The sequence below is a fragment of the Anomalospiza imberbis genome, chromosome 9 (assembly GCF_031753505.1).
Source record: "Anomalospiza imberbis isolate Cuckoo-Finch-1a 21T00152 chromosome 9, ASM3175350v1, whole genome shotgun sequence".
Lineage (NCBI taxonomy): Eukaryota > Metazoa > Chordata > Aves > Passeriformes > Viduidae > Anomalospiza > Anomalospiza imberbis.
Genome location: NC_089689.1, coordinates 28,138,915 through 28,151,736, shown reverse-complemented (window position 1 = coordinate 28,151,736; position 12,822 = coordinate 28,138,915). Strand labels below are relative to the sequence as shown.

Sequence of the window (12,822 nt, the reverse complement as noted above, 5' to 3'; positions counted from 1 at the left end):
TAAAAAGATCACTGTTCAAAGAGAGATTGTACATTTTTACTTGAGAGAAATTAAGAATGAAATTTCTAAAGGCAATTTTATAAACTATTTATTTATGAGCTTGGTCCTAAAGAGACGTGGGTGTGAGTAACTTGACCTGAACAAAAAGTGTCTCTGACGTCAGCTGGGGCATTTCTGTAAGTCACGTGTCTGCAGAAGCAACTGCAGGATTGTGCTTGAGTTATCCCATATGGATTTTCCTTGCTATCTCCACAGTTAGGTCAGCAATATCAGGCTGCACATTCTGCCATTTTCATTGCTGCAAAGTGGTTTGCACCCTTACAAAAAAAGCACAAAGAAAATCAACTCCCTGGTGTCCTAAAATGGCTCTAGAGGTGAAAGGCCAATTTTCACTGCTGCAAGACCCAGAGAGAAATCCCAAGGTCTGAATTTGACTGAGTTCTCCTGCCCTGACTTGCCATGGATGGTATGGGGATGATGAGGAGGAACAGCACAACACTTGCTGGCCTGCAGGAATCAGAGACTGGAAACTCTGGACTGCAGCACTGAAAACCAGAAATAAATAAATAAGCAAATCTGCATACAGATCAAAAGATAACAAGTATCTAAAAGACAGCAGTTACTTAAGGAGAATTTTCTGGATACTAAATCCATTGTACTTGAACAGTCTGAAGATGCTTTTGGCATATGACAAACACTGCCAGCAAGACATCAAATGAAAACTCCTCTGGCTGGACTGACCTTGATTTTTCCAAATACACTGTTTCTTCACAATCAATGCCAATTAATCAATAGCCTGCTACAGGTTTTCAAATAGTTTTCAAATACCATTTTCAAATCATTCTCTGTGTCACACTGAAAGGACAAATGAATCTTTTGAGCCATAGGTGGCCAAAAGGTTCAGAGAAGGAAAATGAGCAGTGTAAGAACAACAGTTCCCCAAACATTGCTAGAGCCAACAGCCTGTTCATACCAGCATGCTTGGACAGCAAATAAAGGACCCAGACCAGCAGAGCACTTAAGCACAGGCTTTAACTTTAAGCACGTGCCTAAGTGCTTTGCTGGAAAAGGGCCCAAAGAAAAGAATGAGCACAGTTAACTGAAAAGCCTTTCAGAACTGGCCTGACTGCTTTGTTTGTCCATTCCAGTTGCTAGTAAACACGTTTGGATTTAACCCATCTCACAAGAACAGTGACCTGGTACAGCCTATCTCTGCACTCAGGGAAGTTCCAGGAACTAGAAAGGCACTGCAAGACACACTTGGGACTTAGGCTACTTAAAAGGCACAAGTAGAAGTAGCATCTCCACATCTCTCTTGCAGAAAAATCCACATGAGGGCCCAAACCATTAAATAAGCTTTTACCACATAAACCTGTCTTGCTCTGACTCTTCCACCAGCTTCACAGAATGTATTTTGGAGACCTCATAAAGAGGGCACAAAATGCTGCCACAGATCGATGGCTCTTCTTCCCATCTCCAACTTGAGAAGGAAACCCAAACTTGAGCAGATAATTTCTGACTCTGGGCCTTGGGAATGTGGCAGTCTTTTTTACTACCCCCACCTTGGTCCATTAATAACATTTTTATATGTATCAAATTTACCCCCAAAACCAAAATCAAAACAAAGTTCCCTAGAATATCTTAAGCAATGTGCTTAAGTTAAAAAAAGAACTGGAGTCCAAAAATGGAAAGATGATTAGGGAGGTAGGTGAAGTTTGAATGAAACAATAATAAAAAGCCCTAAGAACACATCATATATTCATAGTTCTTGAATCATTAAGGCTCTGCATGACAGCTCTCACAAGCACCAGTATGGCAAATTCACTGACTTTTAAGCAGGAGTGAAAGTGGTTAAGCCCTAGGACAAATAATTTGAAAATCTCAGCAAAAGTCTGATCTCAGAGAGTTTAAAGGAATGCAGACTGCCCAAAAACACAGCAGCTGTTTGTTTTTTCTGCCACCTTTCCAAGGTTCATGTCTGGAGTGAGGATAAACAGCTCTGAAAAAAAAGTTATGTGGAGCTCAGACTTTAAGAAAATAAAACATCAGACTAGTATTTCTTGCAGAAAGAGTAAAAAAAATAAAAAACCCAAACCTTAAATTATTCAGCCCTGAAAGTTTTCAGGTAGAGCTCTCAGGAGCAGAGGTACATGGCTTAAGGCTTCAATATATTAAAATGCATTCTCTAAACAAGTCTGCATTTTCAAAACCTTGGCCTGATGTGGTTTTCTTGAGCAATATTCCTCCAAGCAGAGTTTCACATTTAATGAGGTAAAACTGTAGTCCCTACTTTATGCACAAACACACAAATAGAGGCCCTTTCAGATAAAGCAACAAACAAATGAGATAGTGGATGAAGCCTTAACCAGCCTGAAGTGATTTCCATCAGCATAGCAGCTATCACAGTCACAAGGTTAATTTCTGCTAGTTTGGACATCATTCTTTATATTCTACCTCCTCCTTTCTCTCTTTGTGCCAAAGCAAATGAGCACCTACTTTAATTAATTAATACATCTCTCGATAGGTTGGGCAATCACAATTCTCTTAACATTTTAGTAGGTATGAGTTTCCTTTGATCCACATTTAAAGAGACAGCCTGAAAAAGAAAGAGGTATCAGGAAATGTTCTTGGGCAGATTACCAGTGGAGCTAACTGGTGTGAATAAGGATTGTCTGTGTTCCAGGCAGGTCAGAAATAGTAGGAAATAGCAGGCACCATGTTGAGATTCAACATCTGTTTATGAACTGTCCTTATACACAAATGAAGAGCTGCTACAGGACAAAATATACAAACCCAGAAAGTCTTAAACAAACTGGAACCCTGCTGGAGAGCCCCCCTATCAGATTTACACCTGGTGCTACTGGGGCAACAGCATGAGGAATGGTGAGCACTGAAGAACTTCACCTTGTCTTTGTGATACACAATCAAATTATATATATATATATTTATTTATTTATTTTTATATCTATCTCATGGCCCAAGATGGCACATGAAAAATGCCATCTGTGAAGGAGACTAAATCCAGACTGCACATGTGCCCACAGAGCTTCAGAGTGGAACTGAGGGCAAGAATGGCATGGGATGGGATGGACATGAAGAACAGGTGCCAGCAGTGTACCATGCTCTTACACATTCCCTGTTTTCCCTTCTTTGTAGGGAGATGAAAGCACTCTGGGGCTTAACCCCCTGTACAGATGCTGTGCACAAGGAATTAGGAACAGCACCACACCAACTTTTTCCATAAAGACAGGAAGAACACTTCATTTCTTTGCTGAAAGTCAAGTTACATCCCGGTATTTATTTTTCTCCGAGGAGTCTGTTTGAGGTATTTTATATACAATGACAAACCAGCATCAGAAGCTCCCAAACAGTTTCATGGAGGGAAGCTCAGAAGATGGAAACCACTTTGTATTTTGTGGCATGTTCTCCCCTTATCAGTTTTAATTAAATATGAAAACACCTTACTATGCAGATCCAGCTTCATTCCTCAGAAGAATGAGCTCATCTTGGAAAATGAGATTGGAAGGAGAAGAGACTATCTAAATAGTTTCAAACTACAGTGAGTGGAAGTTGAAGTTATTTCCGTCATCCTAACTCCATGTACTATGTCTGGATAAATGCAAATGGGCTTTGGGGGTGGGGAGAGTTTTGGATTTAACAGGCATATCTCTCTGCACAGCCTCTTATTTTTCCCAATCACCTACAGCATGAAAGGCTTTCTTACTTTCTTTCCCACATTGACAAAAAAATCACTGTGCATAGATACTAGAGGCAATAGCTGGGTCACCTTCCATAAATTCTCTTCTACTCCAACACTGGCACATGGATGCTGGGAGTGGCTCTGGGACAGCCCCAGCCTGCCAGGGAACACAGGGACAGCCCTCTGAGGAGCACCTGTGCTCCCCAGTCGTCTCTCCAGAGTCCCAGGATACACCCACACTGCAGAAGAGCAGCAAGCTCAGCACTCAGGCAGACAAGTCTGAGACAGAGCACTTGAAATAAAATAGAGTGCACAAACACAGGTTTTTAACTGAGATTCCCAGCTCCAGTTTAAAGCTGAGTGTCAGCAAGCTGAACCAGAAATATAACATTTGAGTTATATCTGAATTTGAGTATTATCTGAAGTTATGTAATAGTAAAATATACTATATTTCAGAACTTCCCCTTCACTTGAAAATTAAACCAACAGCCATGGGGAAATCTGAAATTCCAACTCTCCTGTCCACAGGAGAATTGAGTTTCCTATGCATGCAGTGTCCAACAACCAAGAATCATAACTCCAGTCATCCCTGCTGGATCACACTGCAAGCATTATTGCTTCATTGGTTTCTCTGAAGTCAGTCAGAATCCTACCATCGACATTTAATTAAAGAAGGTAGTAAGAAAATAAACAACCTTTCTTGGAATGTCTTTGATTCCATAAGTACATATACATTTCATCCACTGAAGACTGAATTACAACCTTTCATCTAAAGAACAGCTTAATGGAATGGCACTGGAATAAAGAATGGGGAAAGGCAAAAACAAACCCTTGGTGATTTCATATAACACATTATATATTTATATAATATTGGGCTGGCTATCTGGCAGCATCAATTTGCAAGCTGCAGTAAAAGTGTTCATCACCTCAGTGCAAGCAAAAGGCTGAGCCAGGCACTTACACCAAATCAATAACCAGATACTACTGAGAGTTAAAGCAGCAGATGGTCCCTCACAATGAAGAAATGACAGGACACATCCATAGAAATGCCTGCTTTCTTCAGACACATTCTTGAAAGCACTGTATCATTGATCTAAGATTATTTTTATAGGCAGATGACAGGTCAAGCATAAAAGTGCTCTGTTTTAAAGGTTACAGAGTTGGCAAGCTTGGTATCACTGCCATGGACAAAGACTCATTTTCTTTTGAAGTCTTTCTTGTCAGGTTATTTACATTTCACAGTTAAAAGGCTCCTCTCTGGAGAACATGAATTCTAAAATAAATAAGAGAAAAAGTCCTAGGCAAGCTAATGCTACTTTAAAGAGATAATGTAAATCAACCCTGACACCATCAGTGTCATCCTAAAGCACGTGGAGAATTTCCAGTGAAAGTTACTAACATTAAGCAGATTGAGAGAGTCAGCCAAAAAAAATAAAGCAAACCTGTAGGTAAACTGCCCTCCAGGCCAAGACTGTTGTTACAGCCATGTATTACAGTGAAAGGCAGAGGAGGAACACTCCAGTGGTGAAAGGCATTTGTTTGGGAAGTCTGGAGGAAGAATTGGTCCAGAATAAATAATTTATAGTGTGATCTGTGAAAATGCCCATGGAATACGAGACCTAATTCTCACTGCAAGTTAGACAGAAAGCTGGATGCCCAGCTAAACACTTAAAGAATGTTACCCTTCAAATTATACGGCTCTTTTCCCAGCTATAAAATAACAATGCCACTTTCTTGCTTAAGAGCACATTTAAGGGCTGAATTTATTAAGGTTCTTTCATACCCAAAGTTATTACAGAGGAGTAAAGGTTTGGGGGTTTAAAAAAGAAAGAAAAAATGAAGAGACAAAAGAGGCCCTTATGGGATAATAAATTTCTTTGAGTTGTAATACTTCTAAGCAATGTATGTACACATACAGTGCACAGACTTCATGCTACACAGATTTTCTTCCCTTCTCTGGATGAGAACGCTCCTGGAATGTTATTGTTTTCAGGGGGGTGGTTTTTAAGAATTTACTGTGAATACATGCATTATATATGTGCACACCAAAACACTGCTGGGGCTGTAAATGACCCAGGAGTTCATAAACATGGCTATTTTCTTATCTGGTTCAAATTTATGCAAGGAAGCAATTGTTACACAGCTCAGGCTGAACTGAGACCCAATCTCACAGGGGACAAGGGGGCTTTCCATAGGGTTTCACATAAGGAAGAGTTCAAAGGAGATGACAGATTGTTTATTACATCCCTTGTACCATGAGGGTCTGATCCCTGATGGGGATCACAGGAGCTAATGTAAAAGAAACACCCTGAACACCGAGCCTGGCTCTGAGGAGAACTGAAATGACTGTAAAAAATATAAGATTAAGAGGACTGAAAGACAACAAACTCCTCTGTGGTTTATGTCTCATTTTTCCTCAGAATTTAAGGCTATAACACCACAACCTCCTTCAATACTCCCCCTCAGGTCCAGTGAAGAACAGTTATCCAGTCCCACCATTTGTGAGGATGCCAGGAAGAGGAATCTCAGACTCCCAGTCATCTCTTTATGAATATTATTAAAGGGAGATTGTCATCTCAACCTCAGAGAAGTTAATAATTACAGTGTTCATATATCTCCATTGCTTCTGCACAGGACCAACAATGAAATGGTTGTTTAAATAGAGTTTCCTTGCTTAGATAGGAAACTGTGTGCAGCACTCATCAGCTCAAGTAAATGTCAATAACTATTATGGAAAAATAAAAGACATTTTCTGATACACACAGTACAATTATTTAAGAGTCTTCTTCGGATGTTCTTCTTCGGATGTAAGAGTTTTAACAACAATGAATATATGAACTCTGATTTGTTTTTATTATTTTGTTTTTTAAGTGCTGGAGAAGGTTTTAACCATCACACACACACTCACATACACACACACTCTCAAACTACCACGCTAGGCAAGATCAGAGCTTAACAGCCAACAAAACACACATTCAATCCCTGAGATCATTTTCCTGAAATAGAAAACTACATATGTTTCTCAAATTTCACATCAAGCCACTGCACAGCCCGAGCTGCAGGGGAGAAGGGAGCCAAGCCTGCCTTTGGGCTTGGGGGAGGAAGGACCTGAAACCAAGATGATTCCTTTCATATCACCACATTTCTCGTCCACAATCTCCACTTAACAAACACCCCCATTTCACAGCATTTCTAGCTGGGCTTGCTTATCAAGCAGCCTTTGCTTTGTCAAATTAAGACACATTGCCTTGGATTAGTGAGACTCCCTGAGTTCACGATGACTTCATGGTTGGCTCAGTTCAGTGTCTCTGTGGCAAACTGCCAGGAATACATCCCCTGCCCCCAATCCTTTCTATACTGACCTAGCTGGCTTTTTTTTTTATTTTTTTAGCAGCAAATGAACACAATAGAAAATGAAGGGCTAGATACTGTCACAGCTAATTAACAATCCTAACAACTTCAAAAAATTAAGTAGTAAATATTTGAAGATCTGAATGCAAGCCTCTGCAGTGCAACCTCTCAACGTATGTCTGAAGCTGTTGGAAGGGGACAGTGCAGTTTTTCTTCACTGAGACACTCTGAAGGCTCCTGTTCTTGTGGAAAACACATTAAGCTTCTTTTGCTAATATTTTGTAAAGGGCACTTGTACAATAACAATAGCTAAAGCTTCCTGTTTGCCTGTGTGCTTCCTGGCTAACATTAACGAGACCTGCCGACAATTTTTTTCTCCAGCACACAGAATTCTTTCAGATTACTCGGTAGACTCAAGGACATATCATTTTTTAATTAAAAAAAAGAAAATCTAACCGTAATGGCCCACATTGCACCTGCCCTTCACAGTCCTGATAACTTTTCCAGCTACACATTTCCTATTTTCTGGATCAGTCTGTGTGTCACCAGTCTGCAAAGAACATGTTTTGAACTTATTAAAAAAGCCTGATAGCAGTAGAATTCTCTCATTTGGCAAACATACCATCACAGGGACACTTGCTTTTGGCTCCATGACAAGAAATTCATGGTACTTTGTCCAATCCACAAAAACACCATCCCTCCCCTCCCAAGCAGCCTTTCAAGATAATTCTCTCTCCTCCAGAGACTTCTCTAAACAAGTCTGCAAGTCTGAACTCTTGGGTTTCATTTCATAAACAGGACACAACACCCGAGTGTAATTCAGGACACCGTCACTGCCCCATGGGCTCAGCACTAATCACAACAGCTTTCTGCAATATTCCCCAAGCCCCTTCTTTCCAGAGACAAGGCCTGATTTTTAGACCGGGCATCTTTTGAAGTAGGCACAAAATATCAACAAGAATCCAAGCGCCAGATCCCAGCCAAAGGGTATCCATTAGTCATGGCAGGGCTAGGAAGGAAGGGAAGGGCAGCTGGCCCAAAAAACGTGGTGTCTGTGCTGCTGCAGTTACCACATCTCTCTGAAAGGATTGCCCAATCCTTGAAAAGGACACAGACATCCTTCAGATAATCGTTTAACTCGCACTGGTTTGTTTTCTCAACAGCGCCTCTAAACATGAGCTCCTCTTCTAAAAGCACTCTCCCTCCTCAAAGTTTCCAGCCTATTCTGGATAAAATATTTGGTGAGAGCTCCACTGACACAGCCACGAGAGACCTCACAGTGGTAAAAGTAAGCAACCTCCCAAGAATGTGTGGATGCACCAGTTTAACAGATGAAAAACAAACACAGGGATGAACAAACATCAAATCCTCACATGTATTCAGCTCCTTGAACACTTCCAAAGAGACAGATTTTAATTCACTTCTCCAAATCATAGAGCAGAGATCTGAAACCAGTTCCTGGATTCTAGAGCACCTCCCTGGCTTTGTTTTATTACAAGCTTCCCTCACTACAATTCAACAAGGGACCAGACTATACTCCTGTTCATCCCAGTGGACTCTGCAGCAACTCTGACAAAGCCCAGGAAGCTCTCTGGAAGTCAATCAGTGACATGGAGCCATCTCCAGGCCTAATTATCAGCTACTTAAAACAGGTTACAAATAAATGTGAAGGACTCAATCACTGCTGAACATAAAGAGCCAGCTACTGAAACGTGGACAAGCCAAGGAACTCATAAATGAAAGAAAACAATTTGTCAAGTATCTTCCTGTTGAAAATAGGCTGTGTACTAAAGAGAAATCCCTCTCTCTCACAGAGATAGAAATATTAGTCGTGTGCTTCCCAGAAATGCTTTTTATCAACTACTAGCATTTGCTTTTCACTTTGCAATCCATCACTACCATAAACAGTATGAATTTCTGCCTTACAAAACTGAGAAACTTATGATCCTGAGATCTGTTGGAAGGAGATCATTTAGAAAAGTGAAGTATATGAAACATCTGTTCCACCCTTTCCCATGTCATGATGGCAAGCAGCTGAAGACTGACTGGACAAGTATTTTCACAAGAACATTATTTGGGTCAAATTCATAGATGAGATGAAGCCTCTAATAGATAGCACATTACTTTCCCCAGATATATTAATATATCTAGAGTATAATAATATGAAAAAAAATCTGCATAAATATTCAACTTGTTCCAACTTTTTTTGGTCATTTTGGGAGGTGGCTTGTAGCACAATGCTGGACACCCTCTATCTCAATAATGTCAGCCTGACATTATTTCCTACATTTCCAAACCCTCCTTCACAGCTCTAATCTCTCTTTCCTTAGAATTCATCTTAAATTCCAGTACACACTAGCTCATTTTGCAGTGAGTGAGTTGCCTATGATTGGAAATGGCCCTGAAGCAGAACTCTGGGTCTAAACACACATGACCTTTGAGAAATTTGTGTGTGGATTCCACGCAGTTTAACAGCTCAGCCCTATTCTTATCTGCAATGTAATCCCTCACAAGACTCCAGGAACACACTAAGATTGCAGATGTGCATCTCTGGTAAGAACTCCCCATCCATAACACAGTAGCCTGTAACTAAACCAGAGAGGAGCTGAGATTTTATTAAGATAGCTGTAGCCAAAGTACCATATAAAGGAAAGGTTACCAGAGGTCCTGCATGGGGGAGGGAGAGCAGTGAGTCACACTCAGCACGAGCAGAAGTGCTGAGCCTCTGAAAAGCACTGCTAAGAGTCCCTCACAGCTCTTCCTCCCCACCACAGCATTTCTGAGAGAAGACAACTGAGTATTCAAGTGGCAAAACCAACACTCTTTGTTGCAGCCTTGGGGGGAAAAGCTGAGAAGTCCTAGGTTTAAATTTTTAAACTAACATTTAAATTAAATGTTAATTTAATTTTAAAATTAGCATTTAAAATTTCATTTTAAGTAAAAATTTTTAAGTAACATTTTTTTAAAATACAGAATAGTCAGCTGCCTGGATGATTCAAGACAACTCAATGGTTGTTTATCAGCCCAAAGCAGAAATAATAAAACATAACTACATTAAATATGGACCATTATAGGCAACAGCTTTCCAAGAACAATAGGAATCAAAAATTTGAAACTCATCCTTTGCAACTGATGAGTGGATGTTGTTCAGTGAGATACAGAGCAATTTCAAAGCCAGAAGGCAAAAAATTCTAGATGTTTGAGCCTCCACCTCAGAGGTAAGAAAGACAGTAAGAAACACTTATTGTTTATTATAGGTCCAGTGGAAAAAACATTGGCAACAAGACAGATCAAGCCAGCAGAATGAAAGGTGAAAGACGTAGGATTTCATACTTAGAAACACACATCAAGAACTGCTTTTCAAATACATCAAACTCTGATCTCACACTACTTAACTTTGTGCACAGTGACCTCACTGAAGGCAAAAAGACTTTACATAATTTCTAAATGTCAAATACATAGAAAATGTTTTAGAGAGCCCCTTAATAATTTAAAGAAGCAAGGTCTTTGCTATAAAAGTGCCTTCAGAATTGCATTTATTTTGGTAAAATCCCCATCACCAAAACAAATTAAAAAAAATAAATCCTTATTTTATCAGGGCCAAGTTCTGTATGATTCACAGTGACTAACACTGTGTCTTGCCCTGTGAATAGACTCTTTTGTGCTCACAGGGAGAAAGGGTGGTAAGAGGTAATAATCTCATACATGATAAATTCACACTTCCCCTGTATTATGAGCATATGCAGGACAAATTACTTGACTTCACCAACCTACACGAAAATTCTCAGAAAACAGGTGTACATGGGGTGAAGCAGAGAAAGGAAAAAAAAATAAGGTTTGATGCCAGCAAAATGTTTCTTGTCCTTATTTTCCTGTCTTTTTCTTCCTATAAGAAAATCCACTAGAGCCAAAACAATGGGCTTGATTTTGGGGAGCACATTAAATATAGCACTGAAGGATTTACAAGGAGATATTTTACTCAAAATAGAAGACTCTGAACCAAAGTGTGAGGGAGGACTTTACCCAGAGAATCTTTTCCCAACATTCCTTTCTCCCTTACAACACTCATCAATACAATCAAAAGATTTTGAGTAATCACATTGTCCTTGCTAAGGAAATGAACTTGCCAGTCTAAATTCAGGCATCTCAACTTTTGAGTATAATCCTCTGCAACTCTGGGGCTTTTTTTCAGAGAGATTCTCTGCTTCACCTGCAGGAAATTGCAGCAAAGGACACAAAGCCAAAGCCAGGCAGGACCATGGAGCTGTCAGGATCACTGTGTCCTCCCTTTTCAGAGCCTCCCCCACCTCAGGCCCTGAGCAAAGGGTGGTAATTCTAAAAGTCTTGAGTGCTTTCACAAGATGCAGACCCTGGAATATCATCTGGGAGTCAGGGATTTATCCTCTTGAAGGTAGAGTTGGGTCAGGTGACAGGACTGTTTGGATTGCAAGATCTGTGGGGTGGGAGTTGTTCTTCTGTTACATAATTCAGAGTTAGACAGCAAAATCTGACTGAAAGTCCAAAGGAAGAAGATTTAAGATGCCATTTATCAATTATCATCTGGCAAGTCCTTGCACAACTCCTCTTTTTGCATTTTTAAGTCAATCATAGCACTTCACTGCTGTATAACACAAGACATAGATAACATATAAAGCTCTAACAATAGCTGTCAATCAGGAAAACTAACTAGGGAGAAACAGAGCACTCAAATAAAAAGAACTATATATGATAAGAAGGTATTTCTATTTCCAGGGAGACTAAAACTATCCTGTGGCCTGTTTTCATAGGAGACTACATATTGCACAGATTCCACTTCATAACTGCAGTGGAAATAACTGTGAGCTGCACTGAACTGGGCATGATTTTAAATAAATAATACTGATTTTAAATAAATAATACAAGCCCTCCCTTCTCACAAGGATCTGCAAACGCCCTTCACCTGTGTTGGTCATCTTAATCCAGATTTTAAGGGGTTCTCTCAGAGGGTTTTGTTCAACTACTCAGCAGGGATTCCAGGGTACGTTTGTGGAGCAGCACAGCTGCCATGTTTTACACTGAAGTGACCATTTAAAGTTAGATTTTACTAGACCCCTCCCATATGCCAAAGAAATGCATATTTCCAATTCTCAAAAAGGTCAATAAATTTGTCAACAAAATAGATTTCAAAGAATTATTGGAAGTGTATTTCACAGGAACTCCAGCAATCATATTTATGTTCCAAAATGACATTTTGCAGCAACACACTATCTGTGAATTCCACTGCTCCCAGGAACAACTGTGCTCAGGAATGCACAGTGGAGGGAGATAGGTTCAAGATGTTTTGGGGCTGGCTGAATTACAGACAGATGTACATAACAGCAGGTCCAGTCAGAATGAATTAAAGCAGAAATGTACATACAAAAGTAAACAAAATCATATTGTTATAATTAACATACCTTGCAGTGACACCTGTGGCTTTCCAAGATAAGAAATCTGGAAGATCAAAGAAGTAGCCAACCTTCTCCCACGATTCTGGCAAGTTCTAATAAAAATATGTTTAGAACGGCAGATATTAGGGGTCAGGCATGGTCATGCCCTTATTTTAATGCAATTAAAATCCTGATATTTAGGTAATTACAATTTTTTCAAACTCGTTGCTCTGATCATCCAGTCAGCTCTTCTCTCTGATTTACTGCCTGGAGAGCTGAGCCTTTCCCCCAGCACAGACTGATCATAGGCAAAGTTCCCCATGAAGAGTCCGTGCAGGCACAAGTTTCAGATCAATAACCTGG

At 40.0% G+C, this 12,822-nt stretch overlaps 1 protein-coding gene across 10 annotated transcripts in view; it reads right to left on the bottom strand.

Moving 5' to 3' along the window:
- Nucleotides 1–12,822, bottom strand: part of FGGY (FGGY carbohydrate kinase domain containing) — a 124,519-nt gene that overhangs the window by 93,868 nt on the left and 17,829 nt on the right. For all 10 annotated transcript variants that reach the window (XR_011001811.1, XM_068198884.1, XM_068198879.1 and 7 more), the window contains one exon: nucleotides 12,487–12,572. Coding sequence is in view for 7 of the 10 variants with exons in the window: in XM_068198884.1 (XP_068054985.1) it covers nucleotides 12,487–12,572 (86 nt within the window). In the remaining 3 variants the exon portion in view is untranslated. The remainder of the gene's footprint in view (nucleotides 1–12,486; nucleotides 12,573–12,822) is intronic.